This window comes from Aulostomus chinensis, chromosome 2 (genome assembly GCF_037954235.1).
Source record: "Aulostomus chinensis isolate RoL2024-O1b breed Wild chromosome 2, RoL_Achi_v1.0, whole genome shotgun sequence".
NCBI lineage: Eukaryota > Metazoa > Chordata > Actinopteri > Syngnathiformes > Aulostomidae > Aulostomus > Aulostomus chinensis.
Window position 1 is genome coordinate 16,436,825 of NC_141321.1, and position 25,211 is coordinate 16,462,035.

Sequence of the window (25,211 nt, forward strand, 5' to 3'; positions counted from 1 at the left end):
CTGACTAAATTGAGTTCATAAGTCCTTCTTGTATGTGCATATGGGTGTGTGTGTGGGTGCTGGTGTGTGTTTGAGTGTGTGTGTGTGTGCGCACCCCTTTCTCAATTTATGCATGATTGCTCTGACCAGATACATTTTCAATCTAGCTGTCTGCTCTCTTTAGCTCAGAAGAGAGATTTCATGTATTTGAGCTCAAATATTATCCTCAATGTTGCTACAGTAACTGTTGTTGTTCAGACAAGAATCAAATTTGTGTGTTTGAGTGTGTTTCCATCTAGTCCCATTCAGTTATTCCACTCCCTTTTGGCAGCATCTCCAGCACTGATACCCCTTCCCCTCCCCTGGCCTCCCTCCTATCAGGCACTAGAAGCACTCCTCTAGCACCAGGAGAAGATTGTGACCCTGCTGTGAGCTAGGTAGCAGGACATGAACAGCTGAGGCCTTATTGTTCACCTATGAGCTGTCAGAGCACACCCTTACCCCCGTGTGATATCAGCCTGCCCCCATCTACCTCAGAGCACACACACTTGGTCCCTGTGGAGCACTCTTCCTCTTTATCTGAGATAGAAATCAGAGGTCAGTGAAAAACGAGGAACAAAGAGCTGGAAAAATGTGAAGTTAATGTTCATAAAGTGGGAACGCAGATCTTCTGCAGGAAAAGCCGCTTTGTGAGCGGTATCTATTTGTTTTGTCATGAAGGAGTGTTAAAGAATTGGAGATGCTGAGAAAATGTCCTGTCTTGTGATTTAATCACAAGGACGCTGGAATATTATTTGGATAACAAAAGCAGCTTCTCACAGTTGGTTCGGCATTATAGAGCCGTAAACAAAAGACTAACAGAGCAATTTCAGTAATGGACATTTACAGTAAAGCTCTGGGTCTTTTTTCTCATATCTTGTTCTGTGTGTGGTGGGAAGAGAGTGAACTGAAGTGCTTTTCTCTCTGAGACGATCGCACTGTTGGAATGAATAAAACTCATCTCCTAACGCTGACTGTCTGTAACAACTCTCCAGTCTGTGGGCTGTCTTATCAGGTACATTGCATTTCACACTGACTTTATGAATACATTTGGAACATATTAAGGTTGAGCATTTTTAGGCAAAAATACCATTTGATAATCATGTGCACATACTCAAGGATTACTTATACTATCGATGACCTTCCACTGGGTCACGTACTTTAAAAACAGTTTTTAGCGCAGTGCTGTCTTCTTCTGGCACTGGTAACGCATTCGTAGGTCCCAGTAAAGCCAAAGTTGCAGAGTGAATTTCAAGACAGTAGACGTAAACTTTATTCTTTTTTACAGAATATTTGAATATTCAACAAACATGACCCATCCCTACTGTGTTGAGTCTCTCCAGACGTGTCCTCTCTGGCTGAGGTCTCGCTGGGAAAAAGAACTCTCACATCTTTGTATCACTGTCTTGGTTTATCTCACAGATGCGTGTGGTACCTTCTGTTCCTTTGATCTTCCACTCATTTGTTAACTAAACATGCTTCCCATTTACTTCTACAAAGTGAAAAATGTAGTACTTATTAAATATTCATCGCTTCTGCAATTTTGTTTCTTCTTGATGCCGTTTAAACCAGGAGAACAGTCTGGATGTGTTGGAAGGTTGAATGTTGTGTATATTGGCCGTTATTGAAGGCAACCTTTATGTTTTTTTAGTGGTTTATTATCGATCAGTTACATCCATTTAATATTTTTAATGCCATATTTTGCTGTATAATTTTCCTATTAAAAAGAAAAAGTTTGACAGTCATGGCTGTTAATGCTGCTTTACTGGGGAGTTTGTGCCCACAGAGGACTCAGCACCTCTTTACAAGCGGAAATTTACCTTTTAGCTCCTGACCTAAGCTGGTGCGAGGTGTGAATATGCTCTCATTAATCTCACCTTCTACTGTAAAAGGTCTGAGTCTGGAGGCTCCCTGAGAATTAATCTAAATGGCTCTTTCATTTCTCTGACGTAAACACAAATGTCTCCAGCAACAATGAAGCACGCTGCGGGATGCCCCAAGACCAGACTTTGCTCTCTCATCATTGTCCCTGTGATGTTGTCATGCAGTTTCTATGGAAACCAACTGGCCTTATTAAAAAAAAAAAAAGTTTCACCTTCGCAGAGCCTGCCCTTTACCTGACAGCCAAGATAAACGAGTGGGGTCCTGGGAGGAAGGCAACACAAACATGCATCTCTGCTCAGTGGCCTGTGCTCATTGGCTCCCTGCTGGAGGCCCTTATTTACCTTAATGCTGGGAGGAGGTGGGGACAGGGTAAGCTTGAGGAGTAGCTGACAAAAAGGTGTGTGTGTGTGTGTGTGTGTGTGTGTGTGTGTGTGTGTGTGTGTGTGTGTGTGTGTGTGTGTGTGTGCAAGGGGGATGGTGATTATTCACAATACCTCCATCAACAACCTTGAACCCTGCAACAATAAAAGAAGAAAAAGAAACATTTCTCTCTGTTCGCCATTGTGCACGCGGGGCCAGATGATGTCATGTGTCACCTTCAGCTAATGAAGGTGATGATGACACGCATGAGCGCCGCATACGTTCACCATCTGCTTGGTTCCAGCTTGCCGAAGCTGCTCGCCACAGTGCTGTAGAGAGGAGTCGAGGCACGTCCATAGCACAGTGCGAGTGTCCCTCGGTGCGTGTGAAAGGCTGCTGCCTGCATCCAGATGACTCACCACAAGTTTAATCATACCTACACACCACAATCTACAGATGTGACTGGTCTCTGAGGCCACATATTTCTTTTTTTCATCTTATCAACCACTACGTATCTGCTTGCATGCTAGTGAGCTCCAGAAACCGTCATCACACACATATAAAGGTGTCAGAAGCCCGACTGTATTTGACACAGTTCCAGTTCACCTGGCTGGTTTTATCAAAATGTTTAGCATCTGGACTGTGTCTTCTATCAGTAAATGAGCCCAAGAATTATCCCTCGAGATCAAGGAAATCTGCATTGAACGTATTTTAGAGGTTGAGGGCTATAAAATGTAAGGAAATTAGGAAGAAAAAAGAAATAGTAGTGTGTAATTTTATTATCAGTTACTATTCCAAAAGGGAGTTAAGTTGTTGCTGTTACAACAGAGCCAACATTTCAATAATTGATGATTTTAGATATTTAAATAAACATGAATTTCTTCTGAGAAAGAGCAGGCCAGAGTGAGTCCACATGTCGAAGCGTTGCAGCTATTTTCATTGTCGACCAATCAGCTGTTTATTTCCGCGATCGATTTGTAACTCAGTGTGGAAAGTGTCCTGGAAGCTCCGCGTGATCGCAATCCAGAGGAGGTTTAGTTTACGGGGAAGCAGTGCATGATGAACTTTGAAAGGTCATGGAATTTAAGAAGTAGCAATTTCTAGGCCTGAAAGATTTTTGGATTTTTTTTTTTGTTGCACCCATTAAAATCTCTTTTTGTTAACACAGATTCACCTGTTCTTGTTTCAAACTACGTAGATGTCATAATGTTTTGTTAAATATAGTTTAGTTTGTTTTTCATGTGAAAACGGAACAGCAAATTTAAGGCCATGGACAAATCAAGGAAATGCATCAGTAAAATTGCGTATGAACCCTGATTATTAAACAAGGCTGTCAATGATTTGCTGGAATTGACCAATTGTTCACTTACTAAACTTTAAGATTTTTAATGTGGAATAAATATAATCCAGATGAACTTTTACATTTGCATTTGACAAGTCAACTCGCCCAAGTTTTGTGTCAGATTCTGCTGATGTATTTGTCGGGTACAGTTTGCAGATTTTAAAAATATTTAATCTTAAACGTTAGAACAAGCAAAAAAACCCACTCATTTGGGTTTCATTGCTGGACATTTAGAAACAAATTCACAACAGGTCGATTTGCTTGTTGATTTAGTTTTCCTGTGTCACCTAACCCCATTAACTAGTAAAATCTATTGTAAAATGGTCTCCAAACTAGAATCAACAAAAGATTTATTTTACCAACTACGCTATGTATTGAGAGTGGACATCTTGCAGCAGCTTGAGTTTTGTAGCTGAGCTGCAGGTTATGACAGTTATGATTGACAGGTGCTTGACTCCAGCTGTTGAGTGGGGTGCAAAAGGCGAGTGTCGGTGACTGAAGAAGATCTTCAGATAACGCGAGATGACCTTAGAGATCAGTTGAAGCTATCACTCTCCACGGGGCTACTCTCCTCCTCTTGTCATGTCTTGACACTTTTTACTTCTTTTCGCTCTCATTCTCTGTCTTTTTTTTTTTTTTACCTTCTCTCTGTCTCCCTCTGTCTAGTGAGGAGAGTTTCAGCGAGTTGGCAGCCTGTATCTGATCCTGAGGTAATTTACTGGTCGCGATAAGGAAGTGGTGCTCACAATCTTTCATTATAGTCCTTTCTGACAGGGCAATTGCGGGCCCATAGAGACCAAATTGGAGGGAATTTTTTTGACTCCAGATAAAGGGGTAACATGCAGGGTTATTATTGTACAAATTCAGCAAGCATGGATTGAGAGTGGAAACGATCAGCAATGACTGTGTGGTGATGCACGTATTCAATAATTGCAGGAGAAAAAGCGGAGGGAGTAGAGCTTTTCTGTCTTCCTGTTTGGGTCAAAAACAGTGCTTAATTGCAGAATCCATCCATCCATTGTCTTCCACTTATTCCTGTTAAGGGTCGTGGTGGAGAGGCGGGGTTCACCCTGGATGGTCACCAGTCCATCTCAGGACCAACGCATAGAGACAGACAACCATTCACACTCACAGTCACACCTACGGTCAATTTAGAGTATCAATCAGCCTCATCCCCTCTTGATGTCTTTGGACTGTGGGAGGAAGCTGGAGTACCAGAGAGAACCCACACAGGAACAGGGAGAACATGGAGACTCACACAGAAAGATCCTGTGCTGGAGCTGGTGCTCAAACCCAGAACCTTCTTGCTGAGAGGTGACAGTGCTGACCACCGCACCACCGTGCCACCTTAATTGCAGAATATTTGTCCAATTAATTGCACATCAACATGTTTGCCTTTTCCCATCCAAGCTCATAGAAGCTTATATACAGTATGCATATTTGCGTGTGTGTGTGTGTGTGTGTGTGTGTGTGTGTGTGGCCTATAGTTTTGCTCAGCTGAGTTCTTCTCTTTCCTTCTCAGACAGGCCAGGCAGACCAGGGTCATTTCCTCCGAGGTATCTCAGAGAAGGAGCTTCTCTGCTGTGGGCTTGAAGAAATATGAAAGAGACCCTAAATCAAGACACAGATCCCCATGAATCATGTCAGCAGCCGAGCTGAGGAAGAGGGATGAGACCATCTGTAGTAGCATATGAATTGCTAACTGAGTCACAGCGGTGTTGACACAAGCTGAAGTGTGAAGAGGTTGTGAAGATTAGCGCGGCTGTTCGCTGCATAGCCGGGAAACCTGTTTCGGTCCAAAACGAGCCAACCCAAATACGTATGTTGAACGCACCATTCGTCACTCTGACATTTTATAGAATTGCATTGGGGAAGGTTTTATGATGTGTTATAAATAAGTTGATATCGAACAACACATCTATAACGCCTGAAATTATGCTGCTTGAATTTTTATTCTGCTTCTTCCTCGAGGTTTTGCCCCTTTTATCTCCCCGATGAAGAGGTTTTAGTGTGTTGAGTATCGTGTGCAGAACAGTTTGGAAGGGTCTCCTGTTGGCGGCACACGTGAAACTGAATGACATATGGGTGGAATGTAACTGTCAGTGTTTCATTTCAAGATAGGAACTGATAAGCTTTTATTGATATTGATGCTGTTATCGATTCGGCTTATCGATTCCCGATCAGCTTTCACTGTTTGTTTTATTGGAGGCTGTCTGCAGTTTTGAAACACTGTAGATAAAAGGCGTGTTTGTCTACCTGTAACATTTGTGTTGTTTTAGGGATCTGATGAGATTGGAAGCGTTTGATGTCAACTCTAAAAATTTGGAACACCGGTTCTCTTAATGAATACTTTCTCAATCTACACCTCTCATTTCATTTCCTCTGCTGAGGTCATGTTATCTTTGATGTTTGCTGGCAGGTTACGCAGAAACTAGACGGGCAAACATTTTTTTGGGGAATTTGTTTGATGGGAGCAGCACGGTTCAAGGAAGAGTGTATCAAATTTTAGAGCAGAGCTGAATGTGATGTGCTCAGCCTGCAAGAGCGAGCAAAGCGCAAAAACACACATTTACTGACTCACACAACACTGACAGCGGTCATGGTGTCAATCCCACCGATACACACAACTTTTTGTGTAAAACTGTTATTTGGTGCCAACTGGCTGAGTGCACTCTTGTTAAAGGCAATCTTAATCACCGTGCCCAGTGTGGAGGGCGTGTTTTTAAAAGCCAGGACAGATGATGATAACAAAACCTCATGGCCGATTAGAGAGCTTGTGATTCACCAAATAATTGAAGCTGTCAGACTATTGGCATTCAAATGTCCCCTGAAGGACTGTTTATGATTGTGTTTGAGCTCTTAAAGAGCAAGTATTCTATAGTGCTGCATATAATACATAATGTTCCTCACATAAATTATCATCATCATCTTCATAGTGTAGGCGGAAGAGGCCTGTTTGTTCAAGGCCGGCAGTGACTACATGTATTATCCTCTCACACTATAGGCTGGAGCCTATCCCAGCAGCCTTCAGGTGAGAGGCAGGGTTCACCTTGGACAGGTCGCCAGTCCATCACAGGACCAACATACAGAGACAGACAACCATTCACACTCACAGTCACACCTACGGTCAATTCTTGATGTCTTTGTACTGTGGGAGGAAGCTGGAGTACCTGGAGAGAACCCATGCAGGCACAGGGAGAACATGGAGACTCACACAGAAAGATCCTGTTCGCGAACGTGGAACTTTCTAGCTGTGAGGTGACAGAGCTAACCACTGCACCACTGTGCCGCCCCCAAATTTGTGTATTATATGTAAATGACCTAACAAGCTACCTTAGGTTTTCCTCGGGGTGTGGCGAGGGGCTGCAATCTCCAGTCTAAAAGCTAGATGTGACTTTATTCTGGTCCTCAAAATGAATACTTGTTTAATTTAGATCTTGGAAAAAAAGCTGAATGCATTGCAGTTTTCAACAAAACCCTCCAGAACCTGGTAATTGTTGAATGTTTCCCTTAATTACAAAAGCCTGTTAAACAGTGAGCTGCACCTGAAGGGAAAACTATTGACTGATTGAACATCAAATGAAGAGAAACTGAGAGAAAGGCTTAATTGTGAAGAGCCTTCAGGGAGTACAGTCGTATTCATAAGAGCCATAACAGCAGCGAGGGCTGTTTGTAGTTGTATTATTCTCATGCAATTGGCTGTACAGAGACAAGAGAGAGGAAGATACTGTGTGGAAACATAAAGCCCATCAGAGGATGAAGGGAAAGAAGCTATGTGATCAGTCAACTATAAAATTGACTTAGACCAAGCGGTTTTACTGTCTCAAGAAAGATTGGTGGTATATGGCATGAAAGGAAAATGATGAACAATCAAATCATATTCTGTCTCTTTCACTCAGCTCAGAAAAATCAGACCTATTTATTATTATTATTATTATTATTATTATTATTATTATTATTATTATTATTATTATTATTATTATTATTGTTATTGTTGGTACTATTTTACAGTAAGTCTCCCCTTTTAAATGACTAATAAATGGTTCTAAGTATGTTATGAAATAGTAATGTAATCACTTCCTAAACCATGAATTAATAGTTGTAAATGACTTAGAACCCAATTTTCCACACATTTGTGCAGGGTTACTATTTTGCAAGATGATGGTATGCAATACTACTGTGTTTTTATCCATCAAGGTAGCAAGCTCTGATAGCATACTTAACCTTTTTTTCTATTACTATATTTTTATCTTTGTGGAAGCATTCATGTGTGCAGCATTTAAGTCCAAATGTAAAAATGATGAAAAATAATAACAGTAAATACCAACAAACATGTTCTTTTGTTTACCTTTCATACAAACACAAATTCAGCTTAAAGTTCAATGAAAAGAAAAATAAATAAAATGTGAAAAGAGTTTACTCAGATGATTAAATAGCTTTACCCTCTTTTTGGGCTCTTTGAAAAAAAACAACATTGCTGCTGATCAGGATGAGGCTCAGCTGCAGCATCATGTGGTTCAGCACACGTGCACAGTTGTGTATCTGTGCATCTGCATACAGAAACATGCATTGTGTGGTGTATTGATGCGGTGAGCTATAATTCGAACGTTGCACTGCCGTGAAATCCCACTGCCATCATCTTCAGTTTGCACTTTTACTTCCTAATACAGTTTCCAATATTTAGTCTCCCCTATTTATATCAACGGGAACAGGATAAATATTAGAAACATCTCTCAGTATTGCACCAGCGATACTTTTGATGTATTTTACAAAGCAGCACACAGCCACAGCAAAGCAGGGAATCTGCTGCTTGTCTGCAGTTATTTGCCCTCTAATGAAGACTGTCATTCTTTTACTTCTGATGACTCACCGTCGTCCCCATCCCTTGGACTGGTGTTTCTGATGCCATATGATGATTTACGAGCTGCTTTACTGCTAGCGGCAGTTTTCCTTTCCACTGTTATACTCAGTGAAAAGAATAATTGGGGTGAGAGAAAATATGTACAAACAGTTTCACAGGGATGATTAGACTGTTGGTATTTTGGTCCCTTTTGCAGTGTGTTGTTGACTTTCTGCAGATCAGCGGCGTTCTCTCTGAGGTGTCAGGACGATACGTTGGATCTCTCGGTCTGTGGCTGGAGTAACAACAGATGTTGTTAATTCTTTTTTTTTCCATTTGTGGTAAAATAATTTGAGCTGTGCAGAGAGAAGCTTAGAAACACTGCAATTTGCTGCTCAAAACTGACGGACCTTGAACGGGTGCATTGACTGATCGTACCGAGCGATACAATAAACCACCAAATCGTATGTTTTAAGTTTAATTTATGAGCTATTAATGGTTGGCCATGCTGCCAAAAGAGCATGGATCAGACCTTGAGGGATAGTTGAGAAGATCATATAATACTCATATGCCACCTATGTTGGTCGATGTCAGCTTGCCTCCTGAGGATAACCGTCCTTGCATAAGTCCAACTTATGAGACAGTTTTGCAGAGACGGAATCTCTTATTGTTTTTCCTTAAGGCAGGATTGTCAACAGAGGCAAATTCATTTATTCATGCCCTCTCATACAACAAAACTCAAGAGTTACGCCATGTCAAGCTTACTGTAGCTGATCAAATGTAGGCTCCATTCAGAGCACAAGCATTTCTAACATGGTTGACTTATCATCTTGTGGAAAGATGGAACAAAGCAAAAGATGGAGTTACTTCTACATCATTTGAAGATGTTTATTGCAATTAAATCATTCAGAGGCATTCAGATGCAGTTCCCGGAGAGGCAGTAAAGCTAGCCAGGCCTTGGATCACCCCCCCCAGTTGCCGCTGCTCGCAGTGAATCACTTGTCACGTCAGTTTAACTGCCTCCAGATGATATTATGTAACCTGGCGTGACAGCGTATAGTTTCCAGTGTAGGGCAGTATGATGGTAGTGGGTTGATGCTCAGTGGCCCAACCTTGCTGACCAGTCCAGTGACTCTCACTTAAAGGGGTAATTGAACGAGGTAGCATCAGGAGCATCGGTCTGTCTTGTCTTGCAAAACCACTTTGTTCCTCAGGAGGAGATGGAGTCACTACAACACCAGAACTCATGGTGTCACACTGAAGTAACCTGGTGGGAGTGAGGCTGTATTGAAGCAGTGGTCCATCCCCTGTCGCTCCGAAGAAAACAAATTTAGGTAAATTGTATCATTCAATTTGTTCAGTCAAGCTGGTGTCCATAGGTTGGAATGCATGAGTGAACGAGTAAATCAAGAGTATCATACCCAGCTGAGGGAGTCAACTTTTCCCTCTGTCTCTTGACATTTGTAACGCTTGCACTAAGCTGATATCAGTGGGATTTTTGATTTGTAGTTTAGTATCTACAGCTTTCAATTGCACAATCAAATGTACTTTACTGCTGTTTTAATTACATTTCTCACGCTATCTATGTTTAGCCCCTTTCTCACTGGCCAAAAAAACCTGCTAATATCTGACTTTTGTAAGCAACAGGAACAGATTCTGATCAGCATCAAGGGGAATGCTACACTTGGCTGAATGTAGTAATTTGCAGGCCGCTTGCAGCACTTTCAGTCTTACGCCCACATACGCTGAGTGGTCATGCTCCTCTGTCAACTGTAGGCACGATGAAAGCTTCTCATCCCCGGCTGAAACTTCTGTGACTTCGCGTCATCTCAGACACACCTTCAGCTCATCTGCGTTCAAGCAGTGGTGCTCCAACCTCAGTCGTCATTCACCTTGAAAAACAGACAAAACATAGCTTTTACTTCTTAGGTGTGACTATGTTTGTGATGTTAAACATGACACATCAGACTGACATCTCCTTGTTTATGTTTACAACAGATTTACCTGGATTTCAAAGCCCATGTGGATGTGTGCAGTTGGGAAACGTTATTAGTTAATGCCTTCATTAGTATAGTGCCTTCTCTACTGATTCACACATTCACAATCATATTCACACATCACATATCACTGATGACACAGGCTGCCATGTGAGGTGCCAACCAGTGCCTGAAGTGTAATTAGGGGTTTTGTTGTCAACCCTGACATGGGAGGTGTTGACTTGTTAACCGCTGAGAAGGGAGGCAGTGGTGTGTTGTAGTTTTACTTCTCAGTGATGCAGCAATCCCAGTAAGCCGTTGCTGTTCACAGCAAATGGCTTTGCTTAAACGTGTGTAACTGAAATTGATAAGACCGCTGAAGAAAACGTAATCTTGCTTAATGTTGTCTTTACTACCCATGGTTTCCATCACTATCAAGAATTTTTCAGAGAAACAGAAGCAGCTCAATCCCACGAAACACAAATTACCTTCACCGCAGCTTTGATGTGCACTTCTGTTGTTTAGGAATGCATAACTTTACAGGAACACCTCCCGAGTGCAACCTTTATTGAAAAACAAATGAAATAAAAAAAACATAATTTCAACTATTCTGTTCGGGTTTTCTCATCATGGAATATACATTTTGCCCATGTGAGATTGAAAGGTTGCAGATCTCTCATTGTTGTTGATGCATTTTTAAATTGCTGTGAAGCTTCTGTGCTTCCGCTCCGAGTTTAGCATCTCATCTCATCTCCTTTGAAAGTAAAGGACTGATAAGTGTGAGAGGCAGCAGGTGCAGCATTGACGAATCACATATTAATGGCCCACTAAAATATCCCAGCGCAAGTGTAGAAGGCTTTGTCAAACCTTATTACAATCTATCTGTGGCCCCCAGGCTGTTTAGGTACCTATTATGAGAAAGTGCCATAGTGAAAGACATCCAATCATTGCTGAAGTGTTTGTTTGAAACCGGACATCTTTCTTTTCTCACCACTATTTGATAGCCTGGGAATACAGAGTTGTTGTTTTTTTCTAGGCTTGTTGATTTGTTTGTGCTTGTTTACAGAAGTCCTCGTGAATTCATAATCATTCTTTCACTGTTTGTCTCTCCATGCAGCAGGTGTGGGAATTTGGATAAGTGTGGTCAATGAATGAAGATGGCAAAGATGTCTAAGCCTCTTAAATTTTGTGCCAGCGGGAAAAAATGTTTTTCATCAGAATGATGGTGTTGATAATCTGCTCTGGATTGAGACCAAGAATCAGTACATGGGATTCTGCTGGAGATTTTCCTGCATTCTGAATCCAAAACTTTCAAACAGATGGAATAGTGAATGTGTGTGTGTGTGTGTGTGTGTGTGTGTGTGTGTGTGTGTGTGTGTGTGTGTGTTTGAAGGGGAAACAGCGCAACATTATTTTGAATGTGAACGTGTTGATCACTGATACCATAAAAGCTCTGATTAGTCTTTCATTGTGTGCCCTGCTCTTACCACATCTGTTTAATCCTGGACATTATTGCCCATATGAGGCATTAACATCTTTAAAAATTCCCTCTTTCGGTGACCATCTGGTTTTATGAGGCCATTGTACCTCCTAGATAGCCAAGTTTTCCATTTGTCCTTATTACCATCCATAAAACTCTGATATTTAAGAGGTGTTATAAAAGTTCCATTGCTATTTGAGGACGTTGGATATCTATTTGGCATTAACCGTGTGCATGATGCAGTAGTTCATTTGCACACAGAGCCACTTAGCTTCGCCGGGAAATTGTCGGTTCAATATAACACACTTTTTACTACTCAAATAATTGATTTCGGTGGATGTGTAGTTGGTTAGGGGATCTGTGTGCCACTGTTCAAGTGTTGGAACAATTGTGTAAATAGGGTGGTGACTTTGCAGGGGTTATGAAGAGGGAAGGCACACCAGTGAATTAGCTTAGTTTTTCCACATGTGCGCCTTGTGAACCTCTAGTATGGCTGATTGATTCTCATTGTTGGACAATATCCAATTGTCCAATATCAATAAGTGTCAACCCATTCACAACATCTTATGTCCTCGCTACTAAACCACTGCTCTATTAATGTGGCTGTTACATTCATGCTACAGCTTTGTGCTTAATCATTATGTCAATACAATGAACTTTTCTTGCTAAACAAAGCCAAAAAATAATTTCATTGACAGAAAACCACATAAACCACATAAAATAAATTAACTTCTGTAGATACTGAGATTAGAGTCAAGTCGACCAAACTGTAAATCTGGAACTAAAACCTTTCGGTGTGAATACCTGTTAGTTATGGCGGCACAGTGGTGCAGTAGTTAGCATTGTTGCCTCCCAGCAAGAAGGTTCTGGGTTCGAGTACTGGCTTGGGCACAGGATCTTTCTGTGTGGAGCTTGCACTGCATGTTCCCCCTGTGTGGGTTCTCTCTGGTTTTTCAGCTTCCTCCCACAGTCCAAAGACATCAAGAGAGGACGAGGCTGATTGATACTCTAAATTGACCGTAGGTGTGACTGTGAGTGTGAATGGTTGTCTGTCTCTATGTGTTGGTCCTGTGATGGACTGGTGACCTGTCCAGGGTGAACCCCGCCTCTTGCCCGTAGCCACTGGGATAGGCTCCACCCCCCCCATGACCCTTAACAGGATAAGAGGTAGAAAATGGATGGATGGACGTGTTAGTTACACTCTAACTCCTGATATAAAGGCAAAACTCACACATTAGTTTCTACTCCACTGATGAATTGTACTTTGTTCAGGCTTCCTCTTTTCAGAGCTTTGCTATATGTTCATCCTTTGTTCATCCCTTCCACATACACGATCATGATGGTTGTTTTTCTTGCTCTTTACACTGGTCTGCATTATTCATACATATATATATATATATATATATATATATATATATATATATACACACACACATATATATATATATATACACACACATATATATATATATATACACACACATATATATATATACATATATATATACATATATATATACACATATATATATATATATACATATATATATATACACACACACATATATATACACACACACATATATATATATATACATATATATACATATATAGACACATATATATATAATGTATATATGTATATATGTGTATATATATGTATATATGTGTATATATATATGTATATATATGTATGTGAACAACTGTTGGAAGGCATACTTCCTTCTCCACCAGCTCACACTCTGCTCCTCCTTTTGAAGGGATCATGGGAATTTCTCATACTTTTAAGAGTGTGTGTTTTAATTTCCCTTAACACTCCACATTTGAAAAAAAAAAAGAATGGACACGCACAAGCAGAAAACACAAGGTGCCCCTCCCGAGCTGTTGAGTCTTAACTGCAGAGATCTTATCGGCACATAAAAGTGAAATGCATTAGAAATGAGATCAGGTGGGACCAAATATTTTATTCATGGGAACATTTTGACATGAAGTAGATGAATTCTATCTCTTGTAGCCTTTTCACATGTCAGTTATATGCTTTGCTAAGTATGTTATGAAGGAAACCGTATGCAGTCGCTGTCCTGGAACATGTTCCTCAATCCAGTAAATTTGACATTGCATTAAGGTGAAGGAATCGCAAGGAGAAGCTGCTGGAATGAACAGCACAGCACTTTCTGCAGGAACTTTCCCTGTTTCAAACATTTTGATAGTTTGCATTTCATCCTGTTTTGTGATTGTTCACTTTCCTCCTCCTAAGTCCCTCTGGAGTTAGAATTTCACATCACTACATTTTCAGCTGACCCGCTGAGCATCGAGAAGACACAATTTTACTTATTGAACTGTTCATCCAGTTTGAATATAATTAAAATGAATTTACTTTTTTCTCCATCATATTATAATGAAACCTTTTTACAAAACAAGTGTGACAAAGAAGCAAACATTTAGTAAAAATACAATGCAACTAGAGGGCACTTGGGAGATCATGTACCTCTGCTGAGGTTATATGACATCATCAAATCCAGATCTAGTTCCAGATGAATTCCAAAATCGGACTAAATGTTACTACACTGAAGTTCTAGTGTTCTAGCAAATTTCATCAAAAGCCATCAACAAAGTTTTGAGTTATTCTGCTAGACAGACAGACAAACCAACACTTGTATTCACATGACCTCCTTGGTGGAAGCTGATATATTAGCAGATGTCACCTGTGTGATTTTGTCAGTGTTAAGAGACCATTATACATTCTACAAGTTTTTTTGACATAAATTAGTCTTGGAGAATGTTGTGATTGTACTCTGTAATGAGTCATTCTCCTACTAGAAGCAGCAACTCAGTACAACAGTGTAAGTACTGATTACTGGCACAAAATAGCCATTTCTTACTGACCACACCATATTAATGATCACTGCCAGCTTGCTCAAACAACTCTGTCTGGCTAATTCCACTGTGTCTCCCTGGCAAGAGTCAATACAAATTCAAGGCTGAGGGCTTCCTAGTAATTGGAACAAACATGGCAGTAGTGATGTTAGGGGCTAAATCTTTGCCAGAGGCTGTGGTGACTGTTGTTGTATTATCCTCTTTGTCACAGCTGTCAGCAAAGGTACACAGTAGAAACATACCGGCAAACCTTGTAATCCTGATTATGGTAATCTCTCTCTCTCTCTCTCTCTCTCTCTCTCTCTCTCTCTCTCTCTCTCTCTCTCTCTCTCTCTCTCTCTCTCAAAAAAACAACAAAAAAACAACAAAAAAAAGTATAACATGTCTGACTATCTGCTTGTCAGGGAATGTTGTGACACTTCATTAATTTATCTGATTAAGAATTCATGCACGGATACAGATGAGTTTCCTGCAGATGTTAAAAAAAAAAATTAAAATTGCTTTCCTCCACTTGAAAGAAGTATTTGTATGAGCTAATCTGTTCTTCAGCACCAAGTAAGAGTAATTTGTGTTTTTCACCAATTTCCTCTTACTTTTCCCATGTTACCTTAATTTACGATTTGGTACAAACAAATGAGTCATCGGATTTGACGACTCATACACTGACAGTGGGTCTTGCTATATGCATGTTAAAAGTTAATCATCAGTCTCGTTGAATTTTAAATTTAAAGTTTTATCAGCATATTTCAGCACAACATTCAAACAGTCGCCTCTCGATTAGAATGCTCGTCACTGTCCACTCTTCAGCATCTAACTTAGAATCCAAGCGTTCCCTCTTGTGTAAGTGACTTTGCAGACAGTTGTGTCTGTCACAATCATACCTGGTTGTTGAATTTGCTAATTCTACTCCGGTCTACTGGCTGACAGCGGTGATTAAAGCTTCACAGTGTGGAATCTTTATTTATAGTCTTGAGTAACATTTTTGTGAACCAAGCCTGAGCACCTTCTCATGTACAGATGGCATTCATCAGGCTGACATTTGTGTCCATGGACAAACATTTGACGCAGAAAATGAGGAAAACTCTTAAAAAGATATTGTAAACGAGGATAAGAATCGAGGAATATTTCTGCGTGAGGCCCATTTGGAACATAAACGTACATCAGGAAGTTTGAAATTCTTAATGCATTATTTGTTGGTGGTGTGTGATTATGTGTATTGCTCTATTTAATACCATCTTATCTCAGAGTATTATACCGAACAGATGCTTGTTTGAAGTATCAGCCTCTTGTTGATTTTACACATTAAACTGCAGATGCTCTATTGTCTTGCCTGAAGTGTTTTCCGTCCTTTTGAGCTTATATGAACGGTCTACTTTGAAGTGGCGAACTCTCCCAAAGCATCTCTGCACTCGACATTGAGCCAGAAGGACTTTGTTTCCTCTGTGGCAACTGGGAGGCAGGTATTGCCTTCTGGTCTACTAACTGCAGGCCTGTTTTGTTTCTCCCTGCCTACCATGAACACTGAGCATGGCATACCTGCTCCTTCTCCCGAGCCCCTGAATGCTTCTCTCCATTAAGTTTTCAGGAAAGCGCTCTCATGACTTTTTTGAATTTAGACAATTACCTTTTTTCTTTTAACACTGTTGTGTTGATGACATGTTACATGGACAGATGGGCGGTATATGATTGATTGATAAACCCACTTAGAGTCACCAGCTCAACGTGGAAGGGGGGTTTACGTGACCCTCAGGATCCTGGGAGCTGCATTGTAGGGGGTGTCGGCTCAGGTCTCCATGGTAATCATCCACACTGAGAGTGAATCAGGCATCCTGATGATGATCCAGGCCCTCCTGGCACCAAGTATGATAGGGTAGAGACCCATGGTTCCAGTCAGGAACAGCCTGAAATATGGGAGCCGCCCCACTGCAGGCCTCCTGTCTGACAGCAAAGGCATCAGGGATAGCTGCATTCTCACACTGGAAGGACCAAGGTGTGCTGACCCTGGGCATATTAAACTGGTTCTAGGAATGTGGAATGTCACCTCTCCAGGAGGGGAAGGAGCTGAGCTTGAACGGGAGGACTCACAATCCTTCATCTGAGCCTTGCTGCGTTGGACTTGTGTGCAAGGCATGGGTTAGCCATAACAAGATAAGATAAGATATACTTTTATTGTCCATGTGGGGGAAATTTTTTTCCTGGACTCTGTCCAGCTGCAGTTTAAAAGTGACAGAATACAACACAACGGGAAAAAAAATCAAGTAGGTGCAAAAAAGCAGCGACGGACTTCACTCAGCAAACATGAGAAAGATGTACACATTTTCATTTTTGAAAGTTTCATTTTTTCATATTGCACAGAAATGAAATATTGCACCATGTAACTTATTGCACAGACAGTTACTGTACTGCATTTGTGCAGAAACTGGTTCATTCATTCAGTTTCACAGGGATCAGAATACCAAAGTTCAGTGCTCCACTTTGCAGTTGTATCATCAGATCTGTGTTCTTATGTCTTGGATTTTTGGCCATGGAACAATCCCCTGCTTGTGGGGACTAGGAACAGGTGGTAGAGAGGACAGACAGCAGCAGTTTCAGAGGGTCCAGAAGCAAAGGCCCTGGTGAAGGAGGAGTGCAGAAGTACTTTCAGATTGTGTAAAAGAGGTTTGGCGTGCTGGTGTAGTGGTGTTCCGCCTGGATAGGAGATTTCAAGATGAAGGCCATGGTTCTCTCCCAGCAATCTGTTGATTGATCCCCCTGGGTGGAGTATAGCGCTCATTACAAATCCACATTAATTTGCATCATGAATTTTTCACTTGATGTGATCTTTCAGAAATGATCAGAGTGCCGAGATTCGCGTGGATGCATTTAGACACAAACTCAGATGCCAGATAAAAATAATGGTTTTGATGGACAAAAAAAACTCCCAACAACTTTGTTGTTGCTGGAATTTTTGAACAACAGCAGACCACATGTCAGTTTAAGTAAACAAAGAAGGAAAGAAATAGAATCAGTCATTCCAGTGGCCAATGAACATGCATTTCAACAGGAGATATTATAACTCTGACTGCCTTGTTGCTGTTTTATGCCCAGCAATGGTGTTTGAGCAAACTGGTTTGAGGTTTTCTCAGAATAGTCATGCTCCTTTTTGTGCAATGATGAGAAAGATTACAGGAAATGACACTGGCGCACCTATCTTACTTTTTCCTGAAGTCATTGAAGAAAGCAAAGAAGCCCTTTGTCCTTGATATGAAGGTGTTGCACTTGTAGGAAAAAGTCGTTGAATGAGATAGGGATAACGGCCAAGAATAAAATGATTGAAAATTTCAATCTAGGACTGAGCACCAGTGTGAACAGAGATGAGATGCAAACCAAGCATCCCTTTGGGGAGTAGGATATAGATTATAGGATCCTGCTGCTGGTCCACAGGGACACAGGCGATTACTCTTCTGCTTGATATCCTCTTGTCGCTTGTGCTTGATGCTACTGCACTTTTAACTCACACAGAAGAATATATGATGACTATGATCAATGTTTTTTATCTATGAAACCTTTTAAGGAACAGGCCCTTATTTTCTGGTGTTGCAACCCCCCGAGAGCCTTTTTGTTGCATTTCAAGCCTGCAGCGTGTTACAAGAGATTGTGTGTTTCAAGTTATGGATCCCTGAAGTATAATGAAATACATTGCTTACTGAATGCAAGAGGAACTGCCTCTGTGTATATGTGCGTGTGTGTGCATGCTTGTGTGTGTGTGTGTGTGTGTGTGTGTGTGTGTATACTATATTTGACATGTGCTTCCAAATCTAAAAAGCATCAAAGTTTATGCCTTCATTTTGTTTTTTCTCAACGTAAAACTGTTACACATACAGATTCTTTATTTAGATGCAGAAATTTTCATGGGTTGGATCAGGGCACAGATGGCTGTGATGTAATCCCTTCAATCTGTTATTAATCACACTGTAGAGAAAGGAGGAAAAGGACTGTAGGAAAGGTTACAAAGAGGTGGACTTAACAGTAATTGTATCATGGATGGGATCTCATGTGCAACCTAACAGATTATAAAAGGCAAGAGTGCAAGAAGGCAGTGTAATCAGATTTTGCTACCTTTATGCTCTCGAACAGATGGACCCTGAACCCATCACACCAACCTAGACCCAACAAGAACTAACTTCAATTCAGTTCTTGCATATACTGTACATTCTAAGTCTCTGGCTGGTGTGTCCAGGGATTAAACAGAGCTGAATGCAGCTGGATCATAGCTCAAGTATTCAGGGTTCAGGTGGAGTATAGTCCCAACACATCTGCCCCTAGCTGCAGGCATCAAACAGGGCCTTCACTTTATTTATGGATCAGTATTTTAATGCAGACTCTCAAAAAATCGGAGACCTTGTTGACATGCAGTCCAAAAACATGAAGCCAGCCAGCATGAAGCTGGTCGAACCACGCGTTTCCAGTATAAATGTCTTAATTTGGATTTAAGAATGTTTCACCCTCAACTGAAACAAGGCCAGCATACAGCATGCCTTCTATGTTTCTATCGTAGTGAAAATGTCTCTTCCACTGCTACACCCACAGGAACTAAACCAGAGTGTACAGTGATTTTGGAAAAGTGAATACATGACATGGACATGTTAGTTCAGCTTTAGCGCAAAAAACAAACCAAACAACCACTACAAAAGGAAATAGGTGGCGCAGTCACTGAAAGAAGCATGCCAAATGTTTGTGAAATATGTTTGTTTGCCATCCATCTCAGAGCCAGACAAGAAGATGGATACCCTTCTCTCTTCCATGCTGCATTATGGAGAGTTAGCTTAGCACAATGAATGGTAGTGGATGGAAGATGATAGCAACACCCATCAAAATTCATAGAATAAAACTTTAACACTACTAGGACTTTAACATTTAATATGAAATTGCAATTCTAAATGACTAGAGATTAAAAACTTAAAGTCAAACACATAGCTGGAACTGTTTTTGTTATCAAAATGCAGGATGGAGTGATTTCATTCAGCACCTCAGAAGCCTCAGTAAAGGTGCAACGTGGTCTCAGCTCCCTGCTACACACACGGACAAGAGCAGTACATCTATCTATCTCTCTTGCTCAGTACAGGATGGCAAATAAGTACATCTCCCAAAAAGTTATTGTGTTCCTTTTAATATCATATATGGTAATTTGTCTTGTCAAAGTTTCAGCCATTAAGTTTGTTTTAAATTTTGAAAGACAGCAAGCACCTGAAGAAATTAGTGCGGGGTGTAATGAATTGAGCCCAGTTTTTGGAATGAATGACACCGACTCAACACCCAAGGGCCCCTGTTTTGACTGAAAGCTAAGATAAAAGGTGTTCTGGTGGAGAGTCCGTCAGGGTTCAGGATACTAATGTTTTAGAACCCTCTTTGTTCTCAAATAAAGTACCCTCTCGTCGTGTTCCGGTCAAATCTGACTGATTTAAACTTAAAACATCCACAGATATTGTGTTTTATACCTGATTGCTTCAAGGCCTTATGAGTACCTCCACACTATGCACTTGAACATATAAAAATGATGATTTAATTTTAAGTGTTTTAATCAACTTTGTTACACCTGTGGTGTTCCTGGTCAAAGGTGACTGGCAAAGGAAATGAATGGGAATCGAGACATCCATTAGACATAAAACATATATAAACACACACACACACACACACACACACACACACACACACTCGTTTCAAACACAGGCACATACATACTTCATGTTGAGTTTGGTCGTAATTTACTTAGTTACATGTTGTCATTTTGTAATGCAGTTATTACTTCCCTAATTCCATGTTAAACATAAATTTGAGACATTGTTCACAGTTTAAAAATGTGAAATAAAAATTTGCCGATGATAAATGCTTTTTGTGCTGATTTAAGAGCAGTCAAAACACACCGGTCAAATTTGACCGGGAACTCTACAGTAAACGATGAGGGGGTGAACACGACAAGAAGGTTAAAAAACAAAACAAAAACTAAACTAAATGACATAAAGTAACAGAAGTTATCTTTTAATGAAAGCTTTTTGAGATTATTTTTTTCTCTTTTTTCATTTTGATGAGTCACCCAGCTTCCGCTACTTGTGTTTGGTAAATTACAGAGACACTGATATTGTAGACATATTTTTCTTTGTCCACTTCAATATTTAAATTGATGTGCTCAGTAGAAGAAAGACAGTTACCCCAGAGACGGCGAGGACAAAGGCCGCAAAACTGAAGAGACTAAAAAGAAAACTATGGAGATAAGAGAAGTATTACAGATTAAGATGGGGAAAATAGGAACTGAAAGGCTGCTGTGTTTTCCCCAAATGAGTCACATGTACATGCTCTGATTGGCAGAGTTAATATCAAAATTACATCTCAAGGACCCAGACCGACCAAATTTGAATTCCGCCACCCACCTTTTCTCTTAAATAAATTAGGTACCATACTTCCTGCGCTTTATTTATTCATACATTTTTCTACTCTCGACCTTGAATTGAAGATCACACCCTCTTAATGTGAGCTTCTACCAAGCCTGCAGTTGTTTTAGCCTCTCCATGTATTCTCCTATTTTATTTTTCTTGTTCAGATATAAAAGTTCTTGAAGATGCTGCCCTTCTATGTAATCAGAGTTGCTTAACCACACTCAGCAAACACAAAAAGCTCAGCGGACCTGCCTCATCTCTGTCATGAGAGACTTTATTTTGATCTGTTTGATTGATTAAATGATATGCAGGAGATTTGGATGTAAGTAAATTGTGCTCACCCACGAGCTGCCACGGTCAGAGTCATTACAGCTGAAGAAGTGCACTGAAATGAAAGAGGCCTTGAGGTGAACTGGAAGCCTATTACCGAGCTATAACAGCAATGAACTGCTTTCAAACAAGGATTAATGCTGCATATTCAAACATGAAGGCGTAAATCATCAGTGGTTACATCCAGCGTACTCACGGTGAGGTTTAATGGTTTCATTTCCAAGAGAGATCATAAAGAGCTTGATCTATGCAGCAATTTTCATAAAGCATATATGTGATGTAGCTCAGCGGCGTCCAATGCCGGCGAATGACGAAGCCTCTGAATCACAAATCCTCATTTAACCCCAGGGTATGCCCACAAATGAATTATTCCCATCACCTTTGTGTGAGTTCAGAGTATTGATCATGTTTAGTTTTGCTCCCCAACAAGGAGAGATAAGAATAGACTTGACTTCATTCACCGAGAGCGGTGGGTTTACTTCTCGCTGGTGTATTTCTCATCTACATGACTGGAGGATATGTAAGAATGCTTCCAGTCAACTTGGTCTTCTGCACTGTGTTCACAGCTACACGCTCCGCGTGGTAGGCAACGGGATCAAGGCTCAGGCTGCCAACCCTGAAGTCAAAGTGAAAGGAGCCGACCTGGTGATAAATCTGATCACAGACAAGCTGAAACACATCAATCAGGTGGGCCTCTTTTATTCTCTTTACACATCATTTCTCCTTCTTACCCTCCTTTTATTTCTGCTCTTACAGAGTCTCTGTTGGCCATCTGCTAATTCCTCATATTTGTGAAGTATTTCTTGTTAGCTTTTGGCTTTGTTCTGCTTTGTACAAAGCAAAAAAAAAAACAACCAACCTAACTGTTTATCTGTGAATAATTATGATAAGGAGAAAATTCATTTACCCTTGCTCATGTTCCCAGTAAGTACCAGCTGATAGCAAACTGGTCTCAAAAGCAAAATCAAAATCAATCATTACACATTTAGAGACCCATTTGATCTGCTTTTCTTTTCTTCATATTTACAAAATACTTTTTCTGCTCTTTGTCAAAACCAATGTGGTTTTTCTCCCAGCCTGTCTGCTTTGATGCACATTTGTGCTGCTGTGGCTCTTTTCAGAGGTGTTTATCTCTTCGGATGATGAGGTTAGGGCAGTTTACCGGAGCACTTTCCTTCTGTGGCTTCAATAACAGCTGCTGGAGCAGCCCTTTGGTTGTTGCACCGCAGCATCAGCAGCTTCAGATGTCTGTTGCTTTTGTTTCCCTACTGGCGGGCTGAAGGCCAGGTCATCTATCTTGACCTCATGCTGGCACCCCCCTCCCTGACTAATTCACACCATCTGTGGGGTGTCAGAACACATAAATCCATATCATAACCATTGCAGAGCTCCTGATCCACCTAATTGACATTCACAGTGCATCTCTCTCTCTCTCTCTCTCTCTCTCTCTCTCTCTCTCTCTCTCTCTCTCTCTCTCTCTCTCTCTCTCTCTCTCTCTCTCTCTCTCTCTCTAGTCGGTGGCTGTTTTTTTGCATCCTGAATGTGCTGTTTTGTCCTTGCGGTGCCTTGCATCTAAAGGCGTTTTTTTGTGTACTTAAGTACTCAATAGGTGTTTATCTGCTGCAATCATGATCATCAGTTCAGCACAGATTATGTAATCAGCCCTCCAGTTTCTGTGTTTGTGCCATAACAACCTCCTCATCAATCTCATTAGCTCACAACCTATTTACTTTGTTTGTGCGTCGTTCCCTTTTGTTCATTCTGGACTCTTTGTTTGTATAACTTATCAACAGTGTGATTCATTTATTGATCCCCAGTAGAAACGTCTACTTCCTCTTCAATTAGGCACTGCTAAAGATTTAATCTCATAGTTTGCACATTACTCTGCACAAATTAGTTTCTCAGACCTACGTGAAAGAAACAGTTTGGTCCCATGGGGGGCGAATCAAGCTGTAAACAAAACACTGACATAGCAACTTAATAGGTGATGAAATGTCAGTCTTTTTAGTCGTGCACACAGATCCAGCAGATATGAAGCCCCCGGCCATGCTTTCACTCTCCTTTTAGCTTTAGTTGTTTTTGTCTCTGGAACCCCTGAGGGAAATATCTGGAGCCTTAATGTCTCCACTATGTTCATCAGCAAGTTTAACTTTCTCGATCTGCTGTTTGATGCTGGGCAGGTGGTGGGCACACTTTGTTTTTAAATTGTTTTGGCTGAAAACAGCTGCCTGCTGACAACGCTATGAGTGGTTACAAGGAAAGTAATGTTTTGGGCCATGAATCCGAAACAATGAGCTAAAAGTTGTTGAGTAAGGCCTTTGGACCTGATGAGGGCTATAATCTCTGGTGATATAACTATATAACCATAATATTAAATATTATACTACAGGTAAATATTACACTACAGCTTAACTTTTAGAACCGGTTCAACTGAGCAAATCTGTATATCTATTCTTGCTCAAATGAAAAATGCCTAGACTATGTATATTACTCTGCCCTGGAGATGTTTCAGCTGCCTGTTTTGTGGGGATCAGACTTCTGAGTCGTCTTTTTTTATGTTTGTTAAACTGGATTGAATGTAAATGTGTGTCAAACAAAACTGATTCTTCACCGGCTGGATTAATCTCTTGAGAACACAAATCAGGCGCACACTCACACACATGCACAGATAAACCTGAATCCTCCTCCTCTCCCTAAACAAGACTGAACTATTTTCCTTTCAGTTGACAGGTTCACAGTTGACAAGTTTGCAATTATTAGACAAACATTTCGGCAAAGGCCATCTTGTGATTTTGATAAAACTCTGTTCAATTTTCGGCCCCACCCGAAACACAAGACTGTCAGTTTTGATTACTATACGACTAATTACCAGCCCGACTAGCTGCTGAATGTGCGGTGATTCTAGCCTCGTACTTGAATGCATCATTTTGTGACAATATTGTTCGTAAAATACACCCTCAGTGTTATGGCTTCGTTATCACTGACAGAAATCTTTTACTCCAGTTTGTATCGAATATTCAACAACTTTACGGGTAAAATGTGCTTTCATCATAAATCTATGATATTAGCATATGTCCAGGTTACACCTGATGTTTTTTTTTAAAACAGATGTGCTAAAAGTATGATACCATCAGTGTGGAATGTGACTACAACAGGTAAACAGATAATCATGATCGCTGAACAATTCTGGTGACACACGTGGGGAGGATGCGACAGATTTGGAGTTTTTTCTTTCTCCAAAACATCTAGTTTCTTCTAAGACTTCCGCTAATGTGCATTAACGCAATCTTTTCCTTCCAGTCAATCTGCTTTGTTTTCAAGAAAAGCTGTCGTGTGAATTTGTTCATGCTGCTTGACTCATGAAAAGTGACACATTTGCTATGTATCAGTCAACTCCCTTGTGAGTGAGGAAGGTTGCTCGTGCGAAAATGTGAGCGGAGGTAGGTGTGACTCCTGACACATAAAAAAACCTGATTCAAAAACAATGCTTTGACACTTGATATTTAGTTTCACTGCTTGTACAATGAGTTATGTACAACGACTTATAATGCAGAAGTAACACTTTCCTAAGGTTTTTTTTTTTTTTTTGTGTTTTGGTTCAGGTTTCAAATAATAGTCTTTCTTCAGCACCTTCACAGTGCAGTCTTGAATTTTTTAAGAAGTCTCAGTAACAATTCAAAAGAATGACAGA

At 40.6% G+C, this 25,211-nt stretch overlaps 1 protein-coding gene across 2 annotated transcripts in view; it reads left to right on the plus strand.

The window, feature by feature from the left end:
• Positions 1–25,211, plus strand: part of gpc5a (glypican 5a) — a 119,244-nt gene that overhangs the window by 36,127 nt on the left and 57,906 nt on the right. For both annotated transcript variants that reach the window (XM_086194275.1, XM_086194269.1), the window contains exon 7: positions 22,087–22,207. In XM_086194275.1, the coding sequence (XP_086050401.1) occupies positions 22,087–22,207 (121 nt within the window). The remainder of the gene's footprint in view (positions 1–22,086; positions 22,208–25,211) is intronic.